The 27432-nt window shown below is 43.7% G+C and overlaps 1 protein-coding gene across 2 annotated transcripts in view; it reads left to right on the top strand.

The window, feature by feature from the left end:
• Nucleotides 1-381: 381 nt before the first annotated feature.
• The window catches only part of RLIM (ring finger protein, LIM domain interacting), a 34466-nt gene continuing 7415 nt past the window's right edge, over nt 382-27432 (top strand). Inside the window, exons 1-3 of one of the 2 annotated variants that reach the window (XM_068247578.1) lie at nt 382-501; nt 15525-15728; nt 21996-22079. In XM_068247578.1, the coding sequence (XP_068103679.1) occupies nt 15560-15728; nt 21996-22079 (253 nt within the window). In that variant the 5' untranslated portion in view covers nt 382-501; nt 15525-15559. The remainder of the gene's footprint in view (nt 502-15524; nt 15729-21995; nt 22080-27432) is intronic. The other variant, XM_068247577.1, reaches the window with a different exon arrangement.

The raw sequence follows: 27432 nt of genomic DNA, 5'->3' as shown, positions 1-27432 counted from the left end.
AACTTCAAACGTGGACGGACACGCGAACGGAGCGCAATGTGAATAAGGCCTAACTGCTTACTTTTTTTAAGCTGGAGTGGTCCTTTAAACAGGTAAGAAACTGGAAGGAAAAACTGTCATAGTTGCGTTGGTAAATATGCCCCACAGTCAACAGACCCTCGGGAAAGCCCGTTTACAGCAGCTCTTCTCTACACAACCAGGCTGCAAACCTATTTTTCCACTAGGTGGCGTTAGCTCGAATGGACTGCTGCACAGGTAAGTGTGGCGCTTCTGTGTCCCTACGTAACATGGCGCCAGTGTGGTGATGGAGTGACGTATAGTCAGCGCGGTAAACACGAGTACTATCGCGCTATTCGGCCATTCTGCTGAGTTCCAAGCACCGCCTTCCCTGCTCACTTCCGGGCTGCCTTCGTAACAATGGAGAAGATGGCGGAGTGAAGCGATCTCTGGGCGTAGGAGCCGGAAAAGAGCGTACAGCGGAGCCCGCGGACTCTCGTCACGGTGTGTAGCTGGTGGAGCGGGCTGGCGCTGTGGCGGAGACCATTGTTTTGGAAGGGGATGGGGCGGCACAATGGGGCCGCGGTGGAGAGCAGAGTTCCGGGGTGAAAAATACGAGAGACCGAGGCTTATTTGTATAAGATTAGGCCCGATCTTGCGGGTTTGGCCATCGGAGCGGCTGGAGCCGTGTTAGGAGAGAGGATTACCGACATGTGCTAAATCACGTCTCCTCCTGCGTGTATGTGCCGGGCGGGCCGAGCCTTACATAACCGGGGGGAGGGGGAGAGAATGCTGCCTCATCTCAGGCCTCCCCGACCAGCCAGTAGGGGGGAGAGTCACGTAGAATGTTCAGCTTTACGTATTTAATATATGTATATTAATATTATAGTATATGGGAAATGCTATGTAGTATATATACACAGAGCCATGTCATTGTATATCCCGAACGTTTGCTGTTATGGAAACACCATCCATACTATGCTCTGCCTCTTGACATTAGACAGCAGAATCTGACTTGTCTCGAAAATGGCTGCAGTTTGTTTTCCAGACAACAGACTGTTTCATTTAATAGTGACATCACCTCTGTTGGAAGTTGTGACGTCATCTGGTATGCAGGAAGTATGTAATATAGAATTCATAATACAATTCTAACGTTTCTTTAAATATGAATGTTGGGCAGTAAGTTTCTGAAATATAAAAGTTGGGCAGCAAGTTAGGACTTGTACATGTTTCTAGTTTAGATCTGAGGAAGATATATTGTAGCCAAATTCTGGGTACACATGGTTCAATTTCCTGTTTGATCAATGGGTAATCTGACAGGAAGATGTAATGTAAGTGTCCACACTGCTCCCAATTGATATTGATAAAGCGATCTATTTCCCGATATCTTTGCAAAATTTACCCCTTTATTGATCAGAAACAGATCGGTCATGTTGGAATTAATTGTCTGATTCCCGTCAATGGACAGGAAATGGAATCCTCTGTATCTAGCATAATGTGGGCAGTTCAGTTGGGTGCATGGAATAGCCATTCTCTGTCATGTCATATTAGATGTATAGCTATGCCAGGCAAAACAATGCTGAAATCACTGCTCCCCCACTCCCCTCTATGCCACTCATGTTATTAAGCAAAGTGTTTAATTGCAACTAAAGGAATTTTTATAACGGAAGGCAATTTGTTACTGGTTAGGTCAGTGCTGAATATAATTTAATAAATACATTTATTAAAACAGACGAACTCATAGTTTGTTTGGAAAAGGTAGAATAAACTGTCCGAGTTTTGTAAGGTTAATCAAACCTGTGAAAGCATATTGCCATTTTATTTCTCTGTGTCTGACTTAAGTGTTGTTTTTATTTGCTCTGATGATTTCCCTTATTTTGTGTATGGAGTTACGCCTGCTACACATGATGCAATTTTCCATCAGGTCGGGCGAATTGATCGTTTCCGGCATGCCTGATCTGCTACTCACCAAGAACGGGATCGATTTTCAGATCACTACTGCACAAAATGCGTCCTGTTGTTGATTGGGATGAAAACAAACATACTGAAAATTATCCATTCAAGCCCTTGTTCTGACAGGAAATTGTATCGTGTGGACCAGCCTTTGGACTCAGTTTTGAATATATGAATATATCTATCTCCTACTCTACTTGTTCCTGTCTCGCTTAGCTGCCAGTGGTCATTTCTAGCCATGGTATTTGTAACTGCATTGGTGGGAATGAGACTGCTTTAGAGAGATAATGCTGTAGTGTACTGCATATCCTTATTTCAGAAGTATTCTTGTTCCCAAAGCATTGTCATTCTGTTTTCTTTGTAAATCAGCATAGTACATATGACAGTTTGATGTTGGAAAATGTTTCATTCTCACAAACACCAGGTATAACACACGCATGACTTCCTATGCACATCATAGATTTCAATCATAAATTCAGAAACCGTCAGACCATGGAAAGAGAGGGCAGATTTAAATCTTAACTAGTCAGATATTCAGATATAATGGGTAAACACATTTGTGATGGAGATTTGATTCAATATCCAATTAAAACTAGCTTGGTATGCAGGGAAGCAATTGTAATATCAATGCTTATAACCTTTACTTTACCAGTTGTTCCTCCATGTTAAAGCTGTGTAGCACTTGTTTTCCCTTCCATTTAAAAGTTTTATAAAATAGCTTTTAGAACGCCAGAGGTTTGACTTTGCTTCTAATCAACCCCTGTCATGTAGGGTTCAGAGAGAGGGGGAGAATTAGGGCACACCTCTAGTAAGAGGAATATGGAGGTTAACATATATTTTTCCTTTTATAAAGTAATAAGTTGGGTCCTTTAAAGGTGCGTACACACGCACTACTTACGCCAACGACGTGTCCGACGGACCCTCCCGCTGGGCGGACGTTCAGCCGACAGTAGCACGTGTGTATGTCCTGTCGGCAGACTGCTAAGGCCTTTTCTGAACGATCCGCAAAGGATCGTTCAGAAACGGCCTTATCAGTCTACCGACAGCGCATACACACGTGCTACTGTTGCGTGAAAGTCCACCCGGCGGAAGGGTCTGACCGACCCGTCATTGGCGGAAGAAGTGCGTGTGTATTCCCAAAACTAAAATTTCAGTAGCTACTCTTAAATGGGTTCTCCAGTACCTGTCAAAAAGCTAAAACTGACACTTTGTGGCTTCTATAGGCCCGTGCAGCTTTAATTTCCCGCGCTGTCCTCCGATGCTCTGTTCCCCTCCGCCGGTAATCTGCTAATTATTCGTCTAACTAGACAAATAGAACTGCAAGGCCGTGGCCGCACATGTCAGCGGGAGCTTACTGCACAGGCACAGTACAAAAAAACTTTGTACTGCGTGTGCGCAGTAAGCTCCCGATGAGCGCAGCTGCAGTTCTGTTTGTCTAGTTAGACGAATAATTAGCAGATTACAGGTGGCGAGGAACGGAGCATCGGAGGGGGGCGGCGCGGGACATTACAGCTGCAGGGGGCTGATAGAAGCACCAGGTAAGTGTCAGTTTTAGCTTTTTGACAGGTTCTGGAGAACCCCTTTAAAGTAGCCATACACTTAGTTTCGGAGGCGATTCCCGATCAATTTCAGCATGAAAGCTCGGGGGATTGGCCAAGCTTGCCGCTACTATGGATGTAATTTGTGAATGTGCCTTAAAGAGAACCCGAGGTGTGTTTAAAGAATGTTATCTGCATACAGAGGCTGGATCTGCCTATACAGCCCAGCCTCTGTTGCTATCCCAAACCCCACTAAGGTCCCCCTGCACTCTGCAATCCCTCATAAATCACAGCCGTGCTGTGAGGCTGTGTTTACATCTGTAGTGTCAGTCTCAGCTGCTCCCCCACCTCCTGCATAGCTCCGGTCCCTGCCCCCCATCCCTTCCCTCCAATCAGCAGGGAGGGAAGGGATGCAGGCGGGGAATGGAGTTCTGCAGGAGGCGGGGAGAGCAGCAGACTGACACTATAGAGATAAACACAGCCAGCTCTGACAAGCTTTTTGTCAGCAGCGTGGCTGTGATTAATGGAGGGATTGCAGAGTGCAGGGGGAGCTTAGGGGGGTTTGGGATAGCAACAGAGGCTGGGCTGTATAGGCAGATCCAGCCTCTGTATGCGGATAATATTCTTAAACCCACCTCGGGTTCTCTTTAATATACATTTTTACCGGATTTGCAGGGAAATAAAGCTTCACGTGAGTGATCAGGAATATTGGTAAAGGCGGCCATATATCAGGCGACTTGGAGGCCTATCGATCATCCGAATCGAATGTTATAAAAGGAATCAGCCGCTAAGTGCATGCCCCATCAACAATGTGACCAATTTTGGGCCGAAATTGGTTGCATTAATCGGTCAGACATGCTGCAAGATGGGCCGACTTGCTGTAACTGCGAGCAATATCTGGGACAAGCGACAACACTCATGGCGCTGTTCCCGCAATGTGTGTATTTTTTTGTGTAAATGCGCTGTGTGTTTATACATAACCTGTCCTGTCGCGGTGCCTGTCATTCTTCCACAACTCTTCTATTAGCTGCATACACGCTAATTTTCCTGCTCTATGCATAACACTAACCTCCCCCCTCTACAGTGCCTAAAGGTGCTCGTACATCTAGTGATGTATGGGCCGATTCGACCTAGAGACAGATCTCTCTCTGAATCTGTTCAGAGAGAAATCTGTTTGCTGCCCGTACACCACAGACTGATATTTTCAATCTATTTTAGCATGAAATCTCTCAGGCATTGGCTTCATGGTGCCACATCTGCCGCCTCAGTCGCTGCTCCTCTAATGTAAATCCACCCTACTGTCCGTGAAATTATTCTTTACCTGTCCGCTGTCACCCACCCCGGTGTCTATCCATCTTCTGCTTCTTCCATTCTTGCCTCACTCGCTACGTGTGTGTGTGTGTGTGTGTGTGTGTGTGTGTGTGTGTGTGTGTGTGTGTGTGTGTGTGTGTGTGTGTGTGTGTGTGTGTGTGTGTGTGTGTGTGTGTGTGTGTGTGTGTGTGTGTCGGCGGCGGGGTGTCACATGCGCCATTTGCGATACACCAGCAGTGAGTGAGGTGCGATTCAAGGAAGTGGAAGATGGATGGGCGACAGTGAACAGGTAAAGTATAAATGCACAGGGGGGCACATTTACATTTGGGGGAACAGCACGTGGGTTCCGCCACACACCCAATCAACTGTCTGCCTGAAATTTCCCAGCATGCCTCATCAAAACATTCAATCAACATTTGTGCTGATATTGGTTGAATCGTCTTTTGGGCATGCTTGGGCAGGACCGATTTGCTTACAATTTGATAATTACCAAATCAGATGGTCTATCGTGCCAAATCTGGTGTATGGCAACCAAACCTGGCAGTTTGAGTGGGTTCCGTCCACCTAATCACTTTAGCGCAAGTTCCTTTATGAGCTTTTCCTCACTAAAGTAGACTAGCACCCTGACCTTTTTAACACGTTTTATATTAGTCCTTCTCATGTGGGAACCTAAAGCTTTCCTTTATTGCCTTAATTTTTTTTATTTAAAAGCCCTCTGGGATACATCTGTACAAAGATGTCTAGCGACTAGCCTACTTGCTTGCACGCTATTCTGGCAGTTGGACAGAGCAAGTGCTTTTTAAAGTAAACAAAACCCTAAGAATCCCCCATGAGGGGATGGTCTAGTTCAAAACCTGTCAGTAAGCGACCTAAACCATCTGACACTTAAGGTGCGTACACACGTCAGATAAAAGTCTTTGGAAAATGAAAGATCACAGACCAATTTTACCCCCTTTCATGTAGTATGAGAGCCATACTCTACACAGTCTATTCTATGGAGCCGAACTCCCCATCAGATAAAAATCTTTGCAAGATGCTGCACACAAAGATGCTGTACACATTCAACAGATCAGTATCTGCAAAAGATCTGTTCCTGCAAAAGATCCATTCCTGCAAAATGCATTCATAGTCTATGATATCTGCAGATCCCATACACACCTTGTTTAATGGACATTCATCTGCCAATCAGCCATCAGGAACAGATCTTTTGCAGATACTGATCTGTTGTATGTGTACAGCGGTCTTTGTGTGCAGCATCTTGCAAAGCTTTTTATCTGATGGGGAGTTCAGTTCCATAGAATAGACTGTGTAGAGTATGGTTCTCATACTACATGAAAGGGGGTAAAATTGGTCTGTGATCTTTCATTTTCCAAAGACTTTTATCTGACGTGTGTACCCACCTTTAAGGTGGCCACACACACACCATACAGTAAAATGATCCAATTTTATATCAATTAGATAAAAGCTGTCGGTTGTGCAGAAAAATTGAAAGATTTTTTTCATTTGTTTGAGAAATCGGATAGAATTTCCCGTTTTTAGTCGATGAAAAATCTGGAGTGTTGGATTTTTCTGATCAATTTGTATGAAGAATTTCTTTATACAGACCCAAGCCATTTTTGAGTTTTCAATCATTTTTTTTCCTCCACAATTGATGGAAAAATTGAACGTTTATTACTTTGGTCAGATTTTTTAAATGTTTCAATCAGCCTCAAAAATTGCTTGCAATTCTTGAATTGAGAAGATATTTAAAATTAAATACTGTATGGTGTGTGTGTGGCAACGTTTACTGTAGGTGACAGCTACATAGTAGTCATTTACACAGCCTTGAACAAATGTACATCATGCCCATAAAGTGTACCCGAGGTGATATGGGACAGAGATAAACGTGTATGTACAGTACAAAACATAATAACCAGGCTATTTTACTTGGTTTTGTTGCCTGTAACGAGTTAATTTCTAGGCATGGAAGTGACAGCTTCTGTCTTGGTGGTGCCTTGTTGGGAATATAGTAAACATCACTGATAAGCAAATTACAGCCATAAGTTTTCTGCCTGAATATAACTTCTGAGGGCAGGGAAAGATAAAATACATGAATTATTGACTGGTTTCTAATTCTGGGAAGGTTAGAGGAGCTGTCAGCCATACTATCTCACAATGGATAAATACTTGTGCTGCTTACATAACATATGTATTGCACTGTCCACATTTTAATTTTAGTATATTTTTTTTTCTTCTGTAAAAAAAAAAAGAGAAAATCCTTCTTAGCATTTCTTATTTTAAGTGTGGCTATTTTGAAGCCAATCCTGATGTCATTTCCTGCCCTTTCTCTTGCTGATTTGCCCGCCTTCCACTATAGAAAGTGCATTGCCTCAGCATGAGAAATATTGGCCAGTCGGAAAGGAACAGAGGTGTGGGAGGGGAAAACAGGAGGGAAAGAGGCTTCAGCCAATCAGGCTGCAGTAGTTAAGTCTGAGGTAAAATAGAGAAGCAAAAAAGGACAACCCAGCAACTTTTTGTGTACCAAATAAGAGTCGGGTAGACTGGGGAATGATCAGTTATCAACGAGAAAAGTAATAGTGATTTTAACTTTCGGATTGCCTGGTTAGCATCCCTATTACTTGTTTACTAGATAAAAATAAAGAATTGATTTAATGTCCAACAGTTACACTTTAACAGGCTCCCACTGATTTGAGACAGCAAAACATTTTATCTACTTTGTAAATGTTTAAATCTAAAATAAAACCTTGGGATACTTAGGGCCCTTTCACACCAGAGGGCTTTTTTGGCGTTTTAACGCTACAGACGAAGTTGGCGTTTTCTAAGGGAAAATGAAAGTCCATAGACTTTCATTTTACCTTTCACATCTAACGCATTGTTTTGGAGCGTTGCGTTTCAACGCTCCCAGGAGCTTTTTTCTTTACAATTGATAGTAATGTGTTGGCGTTAAACGCCTTAAAAACGCCTGCAGCCAAAACGCAGCGTTTTAGCCTTTTTATCACAGCCTGTAGTGTGAAAGAGCCCTAACTGGTAGTCATTTTAAGGAGTACAGGGATAGATAATCTGAGATTATTTTCTCCTCGGATTCATTTTAAAGTGTACCTGAGACGAGAAGCGTCTCAGGTACCATACTTACCTGGGATTTCCTTATCCCCCTTGAGGCCGCTTGTCCTTCACAGTCTCCCCGGGTGGCTCCTGTTATCCACAGTAGTGACCGATGTGCGCTTCAACGCACTTTCACGGTGGATGGGAGCATTCTGTGATTGCGCAGGCACAGAACACTCCCAGGGACATGCGCAATGAAGCCCGACTCGGATCAGTCTTTCAGGCACTATTGCAGGTGACAGGTAAGTATAACGCTTCTCATCGCAGGTTCTCTTTAAGGGCTTTTGTCACCAAAAACAACCTTTACATATTGGCACAGGCATCAATTTTAAGAGTATTGCTGTAGAAACATGCTTTTCAGCTCTTGTGGAATTGTGGTGGGTAGGGTGATTAGAAGTGCTTGCTGCGGTGCATACTAGTAACCGGGCATGATTTTCCCGTATCTCCAGTCACTTAATTAGTTATTGTGCATCTGGAAAATCCTGTAAACGCTCGGCAGTGGCACTTAAAATTATCTAGAACAGTTTTTTGTTTAATGCAACTAAATGTGCCGTCACACTTATAGATGGACACCAGATGTTCCCAAAAGAACGATCCCTTTCAGATTAAGTCTGGTCAGGGAAGGATCAATAACTTTCAATACACTAGGCATACATTCCGGCCGGCAGGTACATTTGCCTCCATTTTTGTGACTATCCGATCATTTGATTGAGTGGTTTGTATATTTGAACAGGAATATTGACTCCTGGATGTTAGAGCTGACAGTTAAGTTACAAGCATACCCAGGGTAATTGTTCCCAGGGCTCTGGAGTCGGTACAAAAATCGTCCGACTCCAACTCAGACTCCCGTCTCCTCAGTTTATGAAACCACCGACTCTAAATCCAGGTATCCAAAATTGCTCCGACTCCTTAGTCCAATACTTACCAGGGCGATCGGTTTGGGATAAAAATCACCCGACTCAGTTTATAAAACCACTGACTTCAACTCAGACTCCAGGTACCCAACATTGCTCCGACTCCACAGCCCTGATTGTTCACTGAAACAGTTGCTCCTGATCATCTCAAGTGACAGTTTCGGTAGAATGCTTGTGTAGGCTAGGCTTTTTCTGGCGGAATGGTGTGTTGTAAATCAGACTCCAATAAATATAAATTATATATTATATTATATGCAAAAAGGGCTAGTTTTTTTTTTTTCCATTAGGATCTAGCGTTCGGGGTGCGATGAGACTCATGTGTCGTCTGGGAAATCAATCCGACTGGACAAAAGATATAGACAAACCAGCTTATTTCGGCTGGGCGACACAAAACAAAAATATTTTGGACAGCAAAGCTCCAACTTGGAGGGGGAATAGTAATCAGCACAGGTCCGGAGTTTGTGCAGTAGCAGAGTCAGTCATTTTGCGGCTTCACCCTGCGCCTAGATGGTTCGCGCTAAGGATAATTAGACCCGATATAGATCAGTGGTGGGTCAGGAGTGCGGCAGTAGCTGCATTTGATTGGCAGTGGAGCTTATGCGTCCGGTGTCTTCCACTGCCTGGATGCTCCTCTCTCTCTTCTTTCCCAGGGTGCTAGTGTCCACAGTGCCTCTGTTTCGGTCTCTAGCATTTGACACAGATGTCCCGGGAGCAAAGAGACAGGGAGGAGCACCACCGACTATGGGGAGGAGACCGGCACACTGGTCGACAGGTGTGTAAGCTGCACTGCCTACACTCTGCAGGGCCCGGGATGGGGGACACCTGGTGGACCCGGCAGGCAATGCGTAGCTCCACAGATGCTGAAATCAATTTAAAATCAGTGTAAAGTGTTTACTGCTATTCAGTGAGTGCTGTGATTGGCTCCAGTAATGAGCCATGGGTCCCACCCTTGAGACCATTGGCTTCAACGTGCGCAGCACTCTGCATATCATATTCAACTTGCCAGGAGTGAGGACGGCGGAGGCAGCTTTCTGGAGGTAGTATGTTAGTGTGGGCATAGTGGGACATAGGACACACTGGACTCAGAGGAAACAGATCGGGAGACAAGCACGGGGGGACAGAGGCTACAGATTGGGGGAAAATAAGCACGTGAGGACACACATAGGAGTGACAGATCAGTATGCGGGTACTTGTATTTAAACAGGAGTGTATTTTTTTGATGGTTTTCAGCTCCCCTCTCTGCGAACGCACCATATAAACATTCTCAGTACAGGTGGAAAAACCATGCGATCCCTTGGATTTAAAAACTGGTTGAACCTCCTTTGGCAGCAACAACTTCTACCAAACGTTTGCTGTAGTTGCAAATCAGACATGCACAATGGTCAGAAGTAATTCTTGACCATTCCTCTTTACAGAACTGTTTCAGTTCAGCAATATTCTTGGGATGTCTGGTGAAAATCGCTTTCTTGAGGTCACGCTACAGCATCTCAATCGGTCCCACTTCTCGGTCTTCAAAACACGTTTTTTTTCCACAATTATCTAAAGAGTCCAACAATACTGCAATTTCTGCAACTCTTCCTAACTCTTACACAGTGCTTTTTACAGTGTAGCGCGTAATTTGAAGGGAACTTTAACTGAAAAAGGGAAAACAAAGTTTCACGTACCTGGGGCTTCCCCCAGCCCCCTGCAGACGTCCTGTGCCCACACCGTCTCAAACCGATCCTCCGGTTCCCCGCAGGCAGCCAGTTTTGATTTTGGCAGTGCCCCTAAGCGGCTCTGGTCGTGCGCATACTCGAACGCACAACCGCTGCTGTGGCCGTCCTGCGCAGGCTCAGTACGCATAGATACGTACGCGTAGCACGCATACTGCGCCTGTCCACAGCGGTGGGAGCGCGACCGAGTACGACTAGAGCCACGCAGGCACACTGGCCTGCGACTGATATCGAAACTAGCTGCCTGTGGGGAGACTGGAGGATTGGTTTGAGATGGTGCGGGCACATGACGTCTGCAGAAAGCTGGGAGAAGCCCCAGGTAAGTGAAATTTTATTTTTCAGGTAAGGTTCCCTTTAAAAGCAGGCACCATTCTCGCCGCTGTACAGAATAGGGCTACAAAGATCCTTTGACTCCTCAGTGTACGGTATCTCAAAACACAACTCGGAGTCTAAAATCTATAGCTAAGCCCTACGGGCATTATGGATTTATTCCATTTCTTACTAGCATTCATTATCTGCAAAGATTAAACAAAAGTCAAATAATGTTTTGATTTTATCAAGAGGAGTTGTTCAGGATATGTAAAAATCAGGAGAAATCATTTACCAGACTAACTCTGATTGATGGAAGTGCGGGTACCCGATACCGGCGCTGCACAAGACTGAGGACGGTGGCGTAGGAGAGATCGGAGCGTATGGGGCTGGAGGAAGCCCCGGGTATGTATAAATCTTTTTAGTTTCCTGAGCTCTGGTACACTTTAAAGGATACCCGAGGTGAAATGAGATATAATTGTATATACAGTGCCTAACACACAAATAACTAGGCTGTGTTCCTTTTCTTTCTCTGCCTGAAAGAGTTAAACATCAGGTATGCAAGTGGCAGTTCCTATCTGAGTCAGGACTGGGTCAGACTACAGTGTGACCCTCACTGATAAGAAATTACAACTATAAAACATTTTCCTACCAGAAAATGGCTTCTGAGGGCAGGAAAGAGATAAAAAAAAAGGGTCAATAGTTAATAGATTTTAGCTCTAGCATACTTCAATGTATGTGTCATTGAGCAAAAACACCAAAAACTTAAAAAGTAAATTTTAACTATAAAACTGGAATATCTTAAAAGAAATCATTTTTAGGAGGCGGCGGATAGGTACAATTGTTTTTCATTAGTTTATTTTCACCTCGGGTGTTCTTTAAGTATAGGTCTGGATAAGTTTGTGGAGCAGACAGACCCTTTGAACGCATACCTATTCGCCGCCGGGAAACTTGGGCGCAGGATACAGCCGTTACGGCTTATACTGCTGCACAAGTTCACGACGGCGTTAATTACTATTCCCCCTCTAGGTCCACATGGATGGTAGGGAATGATGTAACTCTGCTTCCAGCTATTGCTGGAGACCGAATTACAGTGTTTTATAAGTAACTTCAGCTCAGTCTTCTGACGGCGCTGAAGTTACTCACTGAGCACCACTACAGCCGTAATTCCTATTAAGGTCTATGGTGGCGCAGGCTGCGCCCAGATCTCCTGCGCTGTAATTACAGCGCGCTCTTTGAACACCCAGCGGGACCTACACAGTAGTGTTGGTGTTCAAATTAGGTCACCCTCAAGTTCAGCCTGATCACCCCGTCATTCAAGGAGAAACTGCAGAAAGCCTTATTTTGCCATCATTTGAGTTTTTGTTTGGGTATCTATTTAACCATTCCTTTTGTTTTGCCTCCAGCACTTTAATGGAATTCAAATTCAGCTCCAATCAAAATTGGGTTGCATAAACATGTCCAATTTTGATTTGCCAATTTCACCACCTCCTTGTAGTATGAAGGCCAAAAGATTTTGAATACTAGGAACAGATGGTGTAGGGCTGTAGGCAATCATTGGCCAATCAAAATTGGATGTGGATACCCAGGTCTGTAGAGCCAGTACAAAAATACTGACTTCTCAGATTAGGACTCAAACTCCTAATTTGCATATTACAATTTTGTTTTTAAAGTATGTAACATGAATTGCATCTCTTAACTACCAACGCTTAGGAATTTTAAAATACCACTGAAATGAGAGGGATATGGAGGCTGCCATATTTATTCCCTTTTAAACAATACCAGTTACCTGGCTAGCCGGCTGATCTTCCTCCTCTAATACTTCTAGTCATAGACTAAAACCAGTCCTTGGTAAGAGTACTTGTAAAAGGTACAGACCGGAACAAAGAACATCTATCAGGCCCTAGGCAGTGTAACTGTGGGCGCGTGTACGAGTGATGTGCAGGTACTCTGCAGGGGAATGAGGGGATTCTTCCTCTATTACATTCTTCATGCACACTCTGAGCCAGGTTTATGGGTGATAGACAACACCTTTGTGTTCAATGTGCACAACATTCTCAGTGGATTCCCTGCAGCTCTGTGGGGAGTGCATATCTAGAGTATAATACTATTGTGTAACAAAGTAAACCTGAGACAGATGAAAGTAAAGTTTTATACATACATGGGGCTTCCTCCAACCCCCTTCAGGCTAATCAGTCCCTCGCTGTCCTCCGCCACCTCGATCTTTTGCCATGGGTCCAGGTACTTGAGCCATTCGGGCGTAGTGCGCATGCACACATTCTGTCACTGGGAGCGTACTACACCTGCGCAGCACTATTGCGCATGTGCAGAATGCGCCTGGCTCTGGGAGCGGCATGTGGCCGGACTGCGCTGACTGTTCTCTGAGAAATAGAACATTTTATCATATTTTCTATTTGAATTACAGTTTACATTCATTAGGAGTCAGAGTCAGTGTATTTTTTTTACTGACTCCAGGTACCCAATAATTGCTCTGAGAGCCCTGGTGGATACGCACCTTAACCCTCCTGGCGGTTGATTTTTTTTTTTTTTTTAATGGGCAGAAATTTTTTTATTTTTTTTTATTTATTTTTTTGTTTCATGTAAAGCTACCAGAGTGGTAGCTACATGAAACACCACTAGAGGGCGCATGTGTCCCTCTAGTGCGATCGTCGCCGGCATCTATAGCAAACAGGGGAACGCGTATATAACGCGTATATAACTATATATAAATATATATACACTTGTGCTGCTTCAATAAAGCAGTCCCCATATTTTTGAAGTCAGATACACATATCTGATTGTCACTGTATATATGATGTGTACACAGGAATCTCTTACATACACACTAAATAACATCTATGCTGTAAGAATAAAGCCTGATGTGTAGCTGTGTCACTAATAGAGATGGTCAATGAGATGGAAATAATTCTGTGTTGATGCTGATTTATGCAAATGTATGCACTCCCTTTGCTCAGGAAATCAAAATATTTGATATGTTGTTAAAATTTGCTTTGGTGACTACGAATTAAAGGGTACCTGAGACTGATGAAAAGAAAAGGTTTATACATACCTGGGGCTTCCTCCTGCCCCCTTCAGGCTAATCAGTCCCTTGCTGTCCTTCGCCACCTGGATCTGCTATGAGTCACGGTAATTTAAAGCTGAACTCAAATCATGTGGAAAAAAAAAGCAAGCTACAAAATATAGTGGTGGCATTTGTCATTTAATCTGCTACTTTAATGTATAATAATTAGAAAATATTTGACCATTCAGGACAATGGGCAAACTTGAATGACTGATGACCAGAACACTCATCTAGAACATGCCTGAGTGACCAGACTTTGCCTTCCTCTCCACACACTCTGTAGTTCAAGCTCTTGTCTGTCTTGCTCTACTGCCTCACCAAGAGAATAAAGCCATCCATACACTTCTCGACCTAGGCGCTGATCGGACTTTGACTTTTACAGTTGACATTGCATGTGATGTCGCCATAGAACCGCGAATTTCGATCACAAGACTGTCTGTGGTGTCAATGTGCTCTGGAGGTAAACAAAAAAAATGTTTGCCTCGTTTGAGTGTTGGGCTAAATATTGAATGGTGTACGGCCAGCGAAATGCACACCCTAGAGGAACTGCCATGGTGGGCATTTTAGATCCAACTCAGCTGAGAATCTAACGTGTATAGTTGCCTGTGACATTGTTAAAAGATCTAGCATACTGGATCTTATAACTACAGCGACAAATGAGTGCATTGGTCTCCTTAACCCACCCAGCTGTAGCAAAGTGATATGGATGTGCAAACTTTGTGCTTGTACTGATCGCTACAGGCAAATATTCTTAGAAGTACAAACTTTAAACGGTCATCATCCAAAATCTTTTTACAGATAGTTTCAGACAGCAGCCTTGACGCCAACACTGTGCAAACTAGTCAGCTCTGTGGAGTGAGGCAGACACAATATGCTGCCCCTTTAGCTGTACATAACAGTGGCAATTGAGCAGTATTTCCCAGCATGTCCCATCACAGAGTCGGGAATGGGCATCGGAGGGCCACCTTGGAGTAGACGCCTGAAGCCATCTTTATTGATAATTTTGGGCTACCCAAGCTGCAAGTTCAGGTTCAACCACAACTATTACACTGAAAAAGTTGATACTACTAGTAAAAAAAAATTGCTCTAACGTGGGAGGTGTCTTTGCACCTTGTTAGGAAACATTAATTTTGCTTTAAAATATAAACCTCTAGGCAGAAGAAAATCAGTTGTGGAGGCTGTAGTATATACACTCCCCTCATACATGGCAATCTGAATGCCTGCAGGTCTCCTGATAGCTCTCTACCATGCTGCTGGCAGCTGCTGTCTACTGTGTAGAGAGATATATATACTTCGGTCCCCAATCTACTCTGCATTAGATTGAATGGAGCAATGTCCAGAAATAGTCATAAGCACACTCTTTGTACAGAAGCCAGTGGCTATCAGCAGTGTGAAAAGAATCTTGAAGGATCTCTGTGAACATTTATGCTAGCACACTACTGACTCCCTGATAGGCTTAGTTACACTTTAAGCTACAGACTTTGCAATATTTTGTAACAGATGGTTGAATCACTTTGTATGAACTTCACTGTACGTTGTTTGCTGCCCTCATCAACTGTTTGCCATGGTTTCTGTACTTTGTGTATTGACATAGTTTCTTTGCCAGTTAGACAGGTTCACCTTTTGCATCTATCCATCAACATGGAGAGTAGTGACTCTTCTGGGAAAGCAAGTGCTGAACAATCAGATTCTCAACGCCAGAGTCAGATGGACCGGCTGGACAGAGAAGAAGCTTTCTATCAGTTTGTGAATAATTTGAATGAAGAGGATTACCGCCTTATGAGAGATAATAATTTGCTAGGAACTCCAGGTACACATTCAACATGACTTTTAATGTCATTTGTCAAAGGCTTTAGAAAGTGTAGGAATGAAGGTACTTATTAGGAAGTAATCCTTTTGCACACTGCTATATACTCAAGTGGTGTTCCCAAAATTTCCAGCCGGGATGAATGAAAAAGTAGCTGAGTGAGTTAGACACTGATAGCAACTGTGGTGTGCCATGCTGAGGCAGTGCTCTGTGCCACTAATACAGAATGTAGGATGTTTGGTGACAATGTTAGCAACCGGGGATGCGGGCGCCCTTGGCCACACTGGCAGCAGACAGGAATGGGGGCATGCTTGGTAACACTGACTTGATGAGTGCACATGCTGAAACTGACTTTGCGGGGGTTGACTATGACACTGACAGTGTGGTATTGGGGAAAGGGTCCTTCTAGAAAATTGATAGTTAAAGAACATATGTAATCCTGCCAGCCTGGTGTCAATTAATAAAAAGTACTGACTGTAGACGTATGCAGGTGAATGAGTTATACAACTGCTAATGTACTAAATCCTCATACACATGCTAGATTAAACTCTGCCGAGATTCCGATCATGTCAGCGTAGTGCATTGTTCCCCTCCTCACTCACCCTATAGCAACAGTACAGTGCTCATTCCCTGCCGCGCTACCTGCAGGATTGACTCATTCCTGATGGGCGTGTATTTACTTTGTTTTTTGGCAATCCTTACTGTGTTCTAATGTAGCCCAGATAAGAATGGAATCCCTTGCCACCTAATACTACATAATTAGTCCATTTTTTTTCCAATCACTTTAGTTCAGAAGGCTTTAGTAAAACTCCCATCACTTAGCTGAAATAAACAAATTACTCACCTGGGATTTATATCTGTTTATAAAAGACCTAAACTCTTCTTAGATATATTGTAGCAATAAACATCCTCACAGCTCATCCTTATGTTCTCAACTGCTATATGTGACTTCTATTGCAGAAGGCATTGGTAAATAGTGTATACCAGAGATATCTGAAGAATAGTGACACAAGTATAAGTGTTCTCTTCCAAATGTGGGACCTGCAGGCCTATGCCTAAAACTGACCTTCGTCTCTCTAGTATCTAACACTAACACCTCATTTCCTCTGCTTAAAATGAAACTTCCCTCTTCTGTGCCTACCATTAACCTCCCCCTCTCCTCTGCCTAACACCAACCTTCTCACCTCTCCAGAATTTGACATATCCAAGAAAGTAGCAGGACATCTGGCAAATAGTGAAATAGCAGGAATGCCATTATGCACATTGGCCGGCCAATGTTGGACTTTGGCCAGTTCCCACCTTGGCCGACTTCTGGCTTTGGCTGTAACATGTAAGATCTGAATAAAATATGCAGCTGAAATGCCTTAAATCTGTTATCAGCTGCAGGAGACCTGGGAGTGTAGCACATCCTTGCAATGCAGATACAGTACCTCTGTGCTGGGGTCTTACTTAGTGTGAACCAAACTTTAAGCACAACTTCAAAGATCATATTGAATGAATGAAATTACTGTAGGTGTTGCTACTTTAATAATAAAGAATTTCTAGGGCAGTTTAAGTAGATCCTATATGAATTTCATTAGCATAACTGCACTTCCTCTGCTGCCAGTTGGCTAATGCAGCTTCATGCAAGTGTCACTGGCTTCTTGAAGTTCTGCCTTGACTGGCCAATCTAAAGCTCACAGCCTTTTAATTATTATTTGTAAAATGGTGTATAAAGCCGTTACAATGCGTAAAAAGAAGGCAGAGTTGTTTGTCTTTGTAATACAGCTGTGCATAGTCACTACCATGTTCCATTCTTTCATGGCCATGTCCTTCAGAGATGGAATCTTGTAATAAACATTGCCTCTTCCTGCCTGATCGTTGAATGGAGGTCTAAACTATAGTAAGCTAACAGCACAAGACACTGAAATTGCACATTCTGAAAAGATCTACAGAAAAGAAGTGGAATTTTGTTTTTAGATGGCCAAGACCAGCACGTCACATTATGTAATGATCATGTAAGGATTTTACTTTTTGCCTTTAGATATATGCTTAAAGGTGGCTTTGGATAAAGGAGTGTCCTGATTGACAACAGACATGTATTAAGAGACTCTGTATTTAAAAGAAGTCCCCTGGGGGGTACTTACCTCGGAAGGGGGAAGCCTCAGTGTCCTAATGAGGCTTCCCCCCTTTCCTATAGCTGCAGGCAATCCAGCGCTGGCTCCCTCGAATCCACCCGCAATCCTCCCCGACGAGCCTGGCAAGGCTTGATATATGTACCTCACCGGGATCCAGCGCAGGCGCAGTAGCGGTTCTTCGTTTGTGCTTGGTGGAAATGGCTGAGCCCGATCGTATCCGCTGTACTGCGCACGTGCTAAAGGACTTGCGCCTGCGCAGTAGAGCGGGTTGATCGGGTTCAGCTATTTCCACTTTAACTTAAAAGAAGAGCGGCTAGTGCGCCTGTGCAGGATCATGAAAGGTAAATATTTACATTGCCACACTTCAGGGGGGCTGCAGCAGGAGAATGCCGGGACACCAGAGAACGGGGGAAGCCTGGTTAGGATCCAGAAGCTTCCACCTCCCCAGGTAAGTACCCCCCCCCCTCCCCCCCCAGGGGATGTTTTTAATAGTCTCTTTATAGATTTTTCCTTCCCAACAGCTATGTTCAAATGCAGTATTCTCCCCAGGCTCTCTTATCTAATTTTTAGTGAGCACCCTGCTGTCATTGGCTCATCTTATTTTCATATGTAGTAAGCTGAGTTGCGCCTGCCCTGCATTCCCCTCGCTCCCCACCTGACTAATTTTTCATGCTACCCAGCTGGAAAAAAATGATGGGGAGAACATTGAAATGATTTAAAGAAATATTTAGGGGCAATGTAACATTTTAGTTTGGCATTGGGGTAAGGGACGGAGCAGTGGTTTTGTGTGGCATAAAGCAATACAAAAACAAGTCTTTAGCAGTGGGATCAGTCAGATTCTAACCTGGCTTCTTTTAGTAATCCGATAACTGTAGTATTAAGTAATTTATTTTTTGGTCATCTCAGATTAGCATAATATTTTAGATTTTTCAAATTGTTTATGATCTTGAAATTGGACAAATGCTTTTTTTAATACGTTGGGAGGTTAATCAATAAAAAAAATGAATCTAATTAAAAGAAACCCTGAGGTGAAAGGAATATGGGGGCTGCCATACTTATTTCCTTTTAAACAATACCAGTTGCCTGGTAGTCTTGTTGATCTTTCTGGCATCAGTAATGTCTAAATCACACACACAAGCACATCGTCGAGTGAGTCAGAGCCCCTGATCTGCATGCGTTTTCACGATCTATGGCTAATCGTAACAGAGTGCAGTATCAGGAGGCCAGCAAGGCCACTTGCATTGTTTAACCCCCAGAGACCCAATTTTGTAATATTACAACATCACATTTAAAGAGAAACTCCAACCAAGAATTGAACTTTTTCCCAATCAGTAGCTGATACCCCATTTTACATGAGAAAGACAATGATTTTCACAAACAGACCATCAGGGGGCGCTGTGTGACTGATTTTGTGCTGAAACCCCTCCCACAAGAGGCTCTGAATACCGCGGTACTGCTGGCAAACTGCCACAATGTAACAATGTTCAGAGACAGGAAATAGCTGTTATTAGCTGTCTGTAACAGACAGAGCAGCTAGAGATAGCTAAATAACCTGCCCACAGTAACAATGTCACCATGTAATACATGTCAGAATGTGAATCTGGGAGAGGAAAGATTTTACAATGAGCAAACACTGACTAAATCATTTATACATAATTATGGTAAAAAATGAAGCACTTTTTTTACTACATTATTTTCACTGGAGTTCCTCTTTAAGGCTACAAAAATAATCCCTCCCCCATTTTCTTCCATTTAAAACCTTAAATACATTACCAATACACAATAGGACTTATTAGTAATGTACATGAGGCTTTAAAAGAAGAAAACGGGGGAGGATTTATTTTTGTAGCCTTAAATGTGATGATGTAATATTACAACACTGGGTCTATGGGGGATAAAAGGAAATATGGCAGATTCCGTATCCCTCTCACTTAAAGGACTTACGAGGCGAATGTCATAAAAAGTTAATTACCTTATTGCAATTTCAGACCTCAGGGCAGACGATCAGCGCCTCCCTTGTCAGTTTCAGGCCCTTTGTTATCTAAATCCAGGATTCATTGCAGGCCCCAACCCTCCCCGTGGTCGCCTGAACTGATGACATTAGAATCGCCGCTTTAAACAGCAAACGCCTGCGCCTGCCCACATGAGTAATAACAGTGCAACATACGGAGCGAGGACGGCCCACAGACAGGGCTAGAAACCTGTGCAGCCGCACCAGCGGCTAAGCGAACTGTACAGGCATTTGCTGTTTAAGGCGGCGAGTCTAATACCATCAGTTCAGGCGACCCTGGGGAGAGTCTGGGCCTGTAATGAATCCTGAATTTAGATAACAAAGGGCCTGAAACTGACAAGGGAGGAGCTGATCGTCTGCCCTGAGGTCTGAAATTGCAATAAGGTAATTAACTTTTTATGACATTCGCTTCGTAAGTCCTTTAGGGCCTGAGCCCACTGATGCAGTTGTGTCCGCTTTTCAGTTACACATCAACGTTAGAGATGCTGAGAAGCGGATACAACTGCATCAGTGGGCTCAGGCCATTAAGGTTCACTTTATGATCTAGTAAAAACAGGATTTTCTGATATGTCTGACCAAAATATCAGTTGAGCATTAACTGGGAATGCCCATGATTATATAAGGAATTCTGGGGAGAGTGGAGGGAGACACAGGTGGGCACAGTATGTGAACATGGCTTCGTATCTTTGTCCTGCATCAGCCAGCACTAAAGGCTTCTGTAATCTTGTCTATCATACTGGCTCAAGGTAGTAAACTAGATAAGTGATCAGCCTCAGATGTTGATCTGATATACCAGGGATGGAACGGTGTGTGCCTAGGTTTAGTCTCAAGGTTTAGTTTTGTTGTAGAGGACTCTTTTTTTTTTTTTTTTTTTTTTCCCAGACTTCCTAGGGCCTGTTCATACTTGCTGCGTTTGTAGAACGCGTATAAATTCAAAGAAACGCAAGTTGAAAAACGCATGCGTTTTTCTTGCGTTTGAATGCGTTTTCTATTGCGTTTTGCACAAACACGTGACCCAGGGGAAAAAAAAAATTATGGGAACCGCAGAGGAAAACGGACGCTAAAAACGCAATAGTACGCGTTTTTGATACGCGTCCATAGACTTTCATTGCGTCCGTTTCTATGCGTATCGCACAGAACTGCGTGCAGCAATGCGGATGAGAAACGTATGCATCTCATACGCAAACATGTGAACTAGCCCATTCAAAAGCATTAGGAGCCGTTTCTATGCGTTTTTGGTACCAGTACGCGTTCCCTGAAAACGGCTAGGAACGCATATAGTCTGAACAGGCCCTAGGGAGTAAAGATAAGTGGTAGTTTACTCCTTGAAGCTTAAAACTTGCATGTAAGAGTTAGTACACAAAATAAAGGCATCAATACCACCAGTATGAACAGGTATTGGTGGTTCCACATATCCATGAATAGGATGGGTGCACCAGAGAAGACAGAGGTCTGCCTGAGGTTGCTTTATGAAAAGTGGATTTTAACACCACCTATACTTGCAATGAGCACATCCACAAAAGGACATATTCCTGAATAAATAGAAAACTTGACATGGTTGCATGCAATCAGGGTTAGGGCCCTTAACCCAATGGGTGGCTTCAGGTATGTTCACTTTTTTTTTTTTTGTCCTGTCAGGTATGTCACTTTAAGGATGTGTGCGTTGTTTGTGTAGGACCCCCAGAGATTAGCATTGTTGCTTCTAGGTCTTCTCTTTATATCCATTGCTATATGTGAGCATGTTTTACTGGAGATGTTGCATGGTGTATCCTCTGGCTCTTTATGGTTGTCTGTTTGTAGAAAGTTTAGAGTCACTAAACCACATGTGTTTAACTCCAGTCCTCGAATGCCTTATCCATGCCATTGTTTAGGATGGACAGAGAAATAGAGCAGAGTGTTCTACTTTATGAACCACATCTGATTCAATCGCATCAATTAATCTGAAATTTGCCAAAAATGTGTGAGGACCTCACACTTTGAGGACTGGAGTTAGACATCCCTGCACTAGACATACAAGAAAATGTACAATCAGGATTTCTGTTTCCAAGAAAACAAGGCATTTGTATTATTTTGATCTTTTCATATTGTGAACTACAGGATGGTCTACCTTTGTTAAACTCCTTGTGCTGTTTCTTTTCTCAGGGGAGATTACTAAAGAGGAACTTCTGAGAAGATTACAGCAAATTAAAGAAGGCCCACCTCAGCAGAACCCTGAAGAAAACAGAGGTACTTGACAGTTATAAATGTAATGAAAATTGTGTGTTTATCAGACTGGTTCAATTGGTTCTTCTGCGTCTGTGTTCTTGAATGTGTTTGTACTGAAGGGTTTATTGCTCCACCCTCCTACAACCAAATTCCATAAAATCAATATAGGCATGTTTCAAATATGGTTACAAATGCTGTTACTTCATCTCTACTGTTGAGCTCTTCTATCTTTCATCTACTTTCTAGAGGTGCCATGCCCTCTTAAAGAGAACCCGAGGTGTGTTTAAAGAATGTTATCTGCATACAGAGGTTGGATCTGCCTATACAGCCCAGCCTCTGTTGCTATCCCAAACCCCACTAAGGTTCCCCTGCAATCTGCAATCCCTCATAAATCACAGCCGTGCTGTGAGGCTGTGTTTACATCTGTAGTGTCAGTCTCAGCTGCTACCCCGCCTCCTGCATAGCTCCGGTCCCTGCCCCCATCCCTTCCCTCCAATCAGCAGGGAGGGAAGGGATGCAGGCGGGGACTGGAGTTCTGCAGGAGGCGGGGAGAGCAGCAGACTGACACTATAGAGATAAACACAGCCAGCTCTGACAAGCTGTTTGTCAGCAGCGTGGCTGTGATTTATGAGGGATTGCAGAGTGCAGGGGGACCTTAGGGGGTTTGGGATAGCAACAGAGGCTGGGCTGTATAGGCAGATTCAGCCTCTGTATACAGATAATATTCTTCAAACCCACCTCGGGTTCTCTTTAATATCCAGATCTTGCGCTGTCACCACCCTAACGCAAATCTTGTTGTAGCCCCATAGTGTGAGCGTTCCATTTGTTCCTACTGTCCATTATTGTGGGGTCAGGCACAGGCCAGCTCTTACTTCTCCCATTTATAACAACCCATGGAAGTGGTTTTCTTTCTTTAATTCAGTATGTCTTGGGCTCCCAGATTGTGAAGCAATTTATTATCGACATTTATACTCATTATCAAATTTAGGGTTCAGGGCCTTGGAGGCAAAGCATCTCTTCACGGCATACATTGCCCACTGCGTAGTGCCTGATTTGAGCACCAGACCCTGAATTACTTATTTTTCCGATTTTGCTATGGCTTGGAGGGGGAATTGTAATTAACACTGCCGGGAATTTCAGAGGCAGCAGGATGAGCCTCACCCAGCACCAAGCTGACCGTCTGAGTACTGACATGTACGCCTTGGAAGTACTTATGGGTAGGTTTAGTGTTGGCTGTGTTTTATTGGATAGGAGGAAGTCAAGTTTGGACCGTGCTACAATAGATTAGGTTTCGGCCCAGTTAAAATTGGTTATAGTTAAAGCTGCTCTGGTAAAAATAAGACATTTTTTATGTCCCATACTGTAATCACTGAAATAGTTTAAATATGTGAAAGGTCTCAAGTACACATAGCCTTTATCAGAAGAAATTTCAGAATACCCAAAAGTTATTGATATGTGTTAACTGGGAAAGTTAGAAAACAACCTCTAAAACTGGGACTACAGTTTTACATTTGGGGAAAAGACCTTGCCATTTTATCATTGTTCCAGGTTTAAATAACCAAACATCTGGTACATCGTACAGAGTTTTGTAATTGGCAATTTTATTGATCTGATTTCAGAATAATTGCAACCTACAGTGTCCCACAAAAGTGAGTACACCTCACATTTTTTTTTTAAATGTTATCTCTTCATTGCACGAAGAGACCCTGAAGATGTCATTTTGTTGCGATGTAAATTAGTAAGTATACAGCTTGTATAATGGTGTAAATTTGCCATCCTATCAAAATAACTCAACACACAGCCATTAATGTGGAAACCACTGGCAACAAAAATGAGTACACCGCTATGTGAAGAATGCCAAAAGTGACAATACTTTGTGTGCCCACCATTACTGCCTTAACTCTTGGGCATGGTGTTAACTAGAGCTTCACTGGTTGTCAGTGGAATCCTTTTCCACTCCTCCATGACAACACGCAACTGGTGCATGCTAGAGACCTTGCATTCCTCCACCTTCCGTTTGTGGATGCCCCACAGATGGTCAATAGGGTCTTGGTCTGGGGACTTGTTTTGCCGGTCCAGCATCTTTACCCTCAGATTATTTCGCAAGGCAATGGTCATCTTGGAGATGTTTTGGGTCATTTATCATGTCGGAATACTGCCCTGTGACCCAGTTTCCGAAGGGAGGGGCTCATGCTCCGCTTCAGTATGTCACAATACATGTTAGGCATTTTTGGCTTCATAGTGAACTGTGACTCCCCAGTGTTTGCAACATTCATGTAGCCCCAAACCATGACACTCCCACAAACCTGTTTGACTGTAGGTAAGACACACTTGTCTTTGTACACCTCACCTGGTTGCCTCTTGACATCTGAACCAAATACACTTTATCTCGGTCTCATCAGACCACAGGACTTGACTCCAGTAATCAATGTCCTTAGTCTGTTTGTCTAAAGCAAATGGATTGCAGGCATTCTTGTGCTTCATCTTTAGAAAAGGCTGCCTTCTGGGATGACAATCCTACAGCCCGATTTGATGCAGTGTATGGAATATGGTCTGAGCGCTGACAGGCTGACGACTCACCCTTTCCTCCTCTGCAGCAATTCTGCAAGCACTTACACAACTATTTGCAAAAGAAAACCTCTGTATATGATGCTAAGCGCGTGTATGCAACTGCTTTGGTTGACCATGGCAAGGCCTGTTCTGTGTTGACCCATTTTGTTAAACTGCTATATGGTTTTGGCTGCCATGCTGCAATTCAGTTTGTGTGTTGGCAGTCTTCTTATAGCCTAGGCCATCTTTATGTAGAGCATCAATTCTTTGTTTAAGATCCTCAGAGTTCTGTGCCTTGAGGTGCCATGTCAGTTCTGGTGACCAGTTGTCTACGTCCTGACCCAGCATTGCAAGCATTCCAATATAATCATAAACTTTTCTGCTGTAATTTTATCTCAGTCAGCCTAGCTCTATTCTGGTACAATGCTGAGAAGAGGGAAGCTTGTTATCTCGCCTCCCACATTCCTGCTCCTCAGCGATTGGCTGAAGGCAGTTCAGTGTGACACGAGGCTGAGAAGAGAAATACAGCTTATCCCTCTGCAAAGGTTGCTGAAATATGATCTATGCTGTGGTTGCGTGTAGGGCTGAACGATTTTCGGTTTAAAACCGAAAATCGCGGTCAGGGGCTTGACGTCAGTGTTGGTTTTGCGTCGATTTTTGCAGCCGCTGGTGCCTACTCCTCTCCTGGCCCCCTCCTCCAGCAAGTTCTTATCGCCATTTTGCTTCACCGCATTAGATTGCCGCGCGGTGAGCCGCGGTGAACAAGCAGCGAGTGTTGCCCAGTATTGCGGGGCCTGAACCAGGAAGTGTGACATCACTTCCTGCCGCCCACCGTTACCAGGCAACACAGCTGCCTGTTCACCGCGGCAATCTAATATGGTGAAGCCGAATGGGATCAGAACTTGCTGGAGGAAGGGGCCGGGAGAGAAGCAGGTACCATCGCGAGGGGGATCTGCCTATATACACTAAAAGGAGGGGGATATGGGGGGGGGGGGAGGGGGGAGTGTATCTGCCTATACGAAAAGGGGGGGGTGGATCTGGCTATATACATTAAGCGGGGAAAGGGGGGGAACTGCCTATATACACTAAAGGGAATCTACACTAAAGGGAAGTGTCTGCCTATAGTAAAGGGGAGATATGGCAATATAAGCTAAAGTGGGGGATCTGCCTATACTAAAGGGGGATCTAGCTATATACATTAAGGGGACGGATGAACTGCCTATGTACACTAAAGGGGTGATCTGGCTATATACACTAAAGGGAGGGTGAAGAATCTTCCTATATACACTAGGGGGGGGGGGGGGCTGGCTATATATACACACTAAAGAGGGTATCTGGCAATATACACTAAAGGGGGATCTGCCGATATACACTAAAGGTGTGTGCGAGTGTGTATGTGTGGCGGGAGGGGGGGGATCTGGTTACACTAAAGGGGATCAGGATGGCTAACCTGTACTGTGCCACCTAAACAGGCTAACCTGCACTGCAACACCTATAGCTGGCTTATCTATACTGGGGCACCTATAGTTAGCCTTTACTAGGGCACCTATAGCTGGCTAAACTATACTGGGGCATTGTGAATTTAGTGCTAAATCTCGATTTGAAGAAAATCGTGAAAACAATTTTTGAGAGGAAAATCGCAATTTCAGTTGTTTTTTTTCCAAAAATTGTGCAGCCCTACTTGCGTGTTTACAAAGCAAGCTAGATAGTGCAGTTCTGTATACACCATGTCAGGCAGGAGAAGAGTATGGGAGGAAATGACATCAGGATTGGCTTTAGTCAGAGGCAGTAAAGATGGAAAATGCCTGAAACAGGTTTCTCTTTTACTGTATAAAATTCATTAAAATCAAAACATGGTCAGTACAATACATATGCAAGTAGTGTGTGTGGGTGTGGGTGTGGTGTGGTTGGGGGGGGGGGGGGATAGTGTGGCTGTCTCTGCTGCTTTAAAAGTGGATGGGTATTGGGGTAAAAGTAAATCTGGTATGACAGTACTGTAGAGTTAAAATTAAAAGCCAGGGTTTTAGTTCACAGAAGAATGCATTCTTATGCTTAATCACCTATACTGCGCAGAAGTACCCAGGTAAACATAGGTGTCCTAACTCTGGCCCTGTAACATGCATAGTGCAGACATGCAAACACATTCATTGCATCAAACCTATCAATGGATTAGGAGCACACATCCTAACTTCCTCTCCTGGGAAAGACAGTGCATCTTACCAATCGCACAAGGGAGCTAACTTTATGTGTCCATGTGCACCATGCGCATGTTTACCTGGGTACTTCTGCGCAGTATAGGTGATTAAGCATAAGAATGCATTCTTCTGTGAACTAAAACCCTGGCTTTTAATTTAGCTGTAGGGATAACAGTTGTGCCTGGATGAGTAAATCTGTGAATGCATTTGTTTGAACATTTGCATGTGAGTGTGCGAAGGGTTAATTGATTTTTGCTGTTTCTAGCCACACCCCCTTCAGCACCTCCCTTTCCCTAAAAATGTATTTAATGTCCTAACTAGAGGCGATGTGCCTGGATATATGTATGTTTAGTGTAGAGACAAAAGGTTTGCGGGTCACACCTAACTCAGAGCATGCCACTGTGAAGCATTGACATGAGTTCTCAGAACTCAATCAGTTATTATGTGCTTGACTGAGGATGTTTTATTGGACACGAGCTGAGAAAATGTTATGGGCATGCTGTCCTGAGCTATAGAGAGGAAACAAAGAAGCACATGGCAGATCTGCAGTGTTTAGCAGCATCAGGCTAATGTGAAGGATACTAGCGAAGCTGGTAAAAAGCACCTGAGGCGTCCTGGAAAAAGGGGCT

This window comes from Hyperolius riggenbachi, chromosome 8 (assembly GCF_040937935.1).
Source record: "Hyperolius riggenbachi isolate aHypRig1 chromosome 8, aHypRig1.pri, whole genome shotgun sequence".
NCBI classification, from domain to species: domain Eukaryota; kingdom Metazoa; phylum Chordata; class Amphibia; order Anura; family Hyperoliidae; genus Hyperolius; species Hyperolius riggenbachi.
The sequence above is the reverse complement of the archived record's forward strand: the minus strand, read 5'-3'. Positions and strand labels throughout refer to the sequence as shown.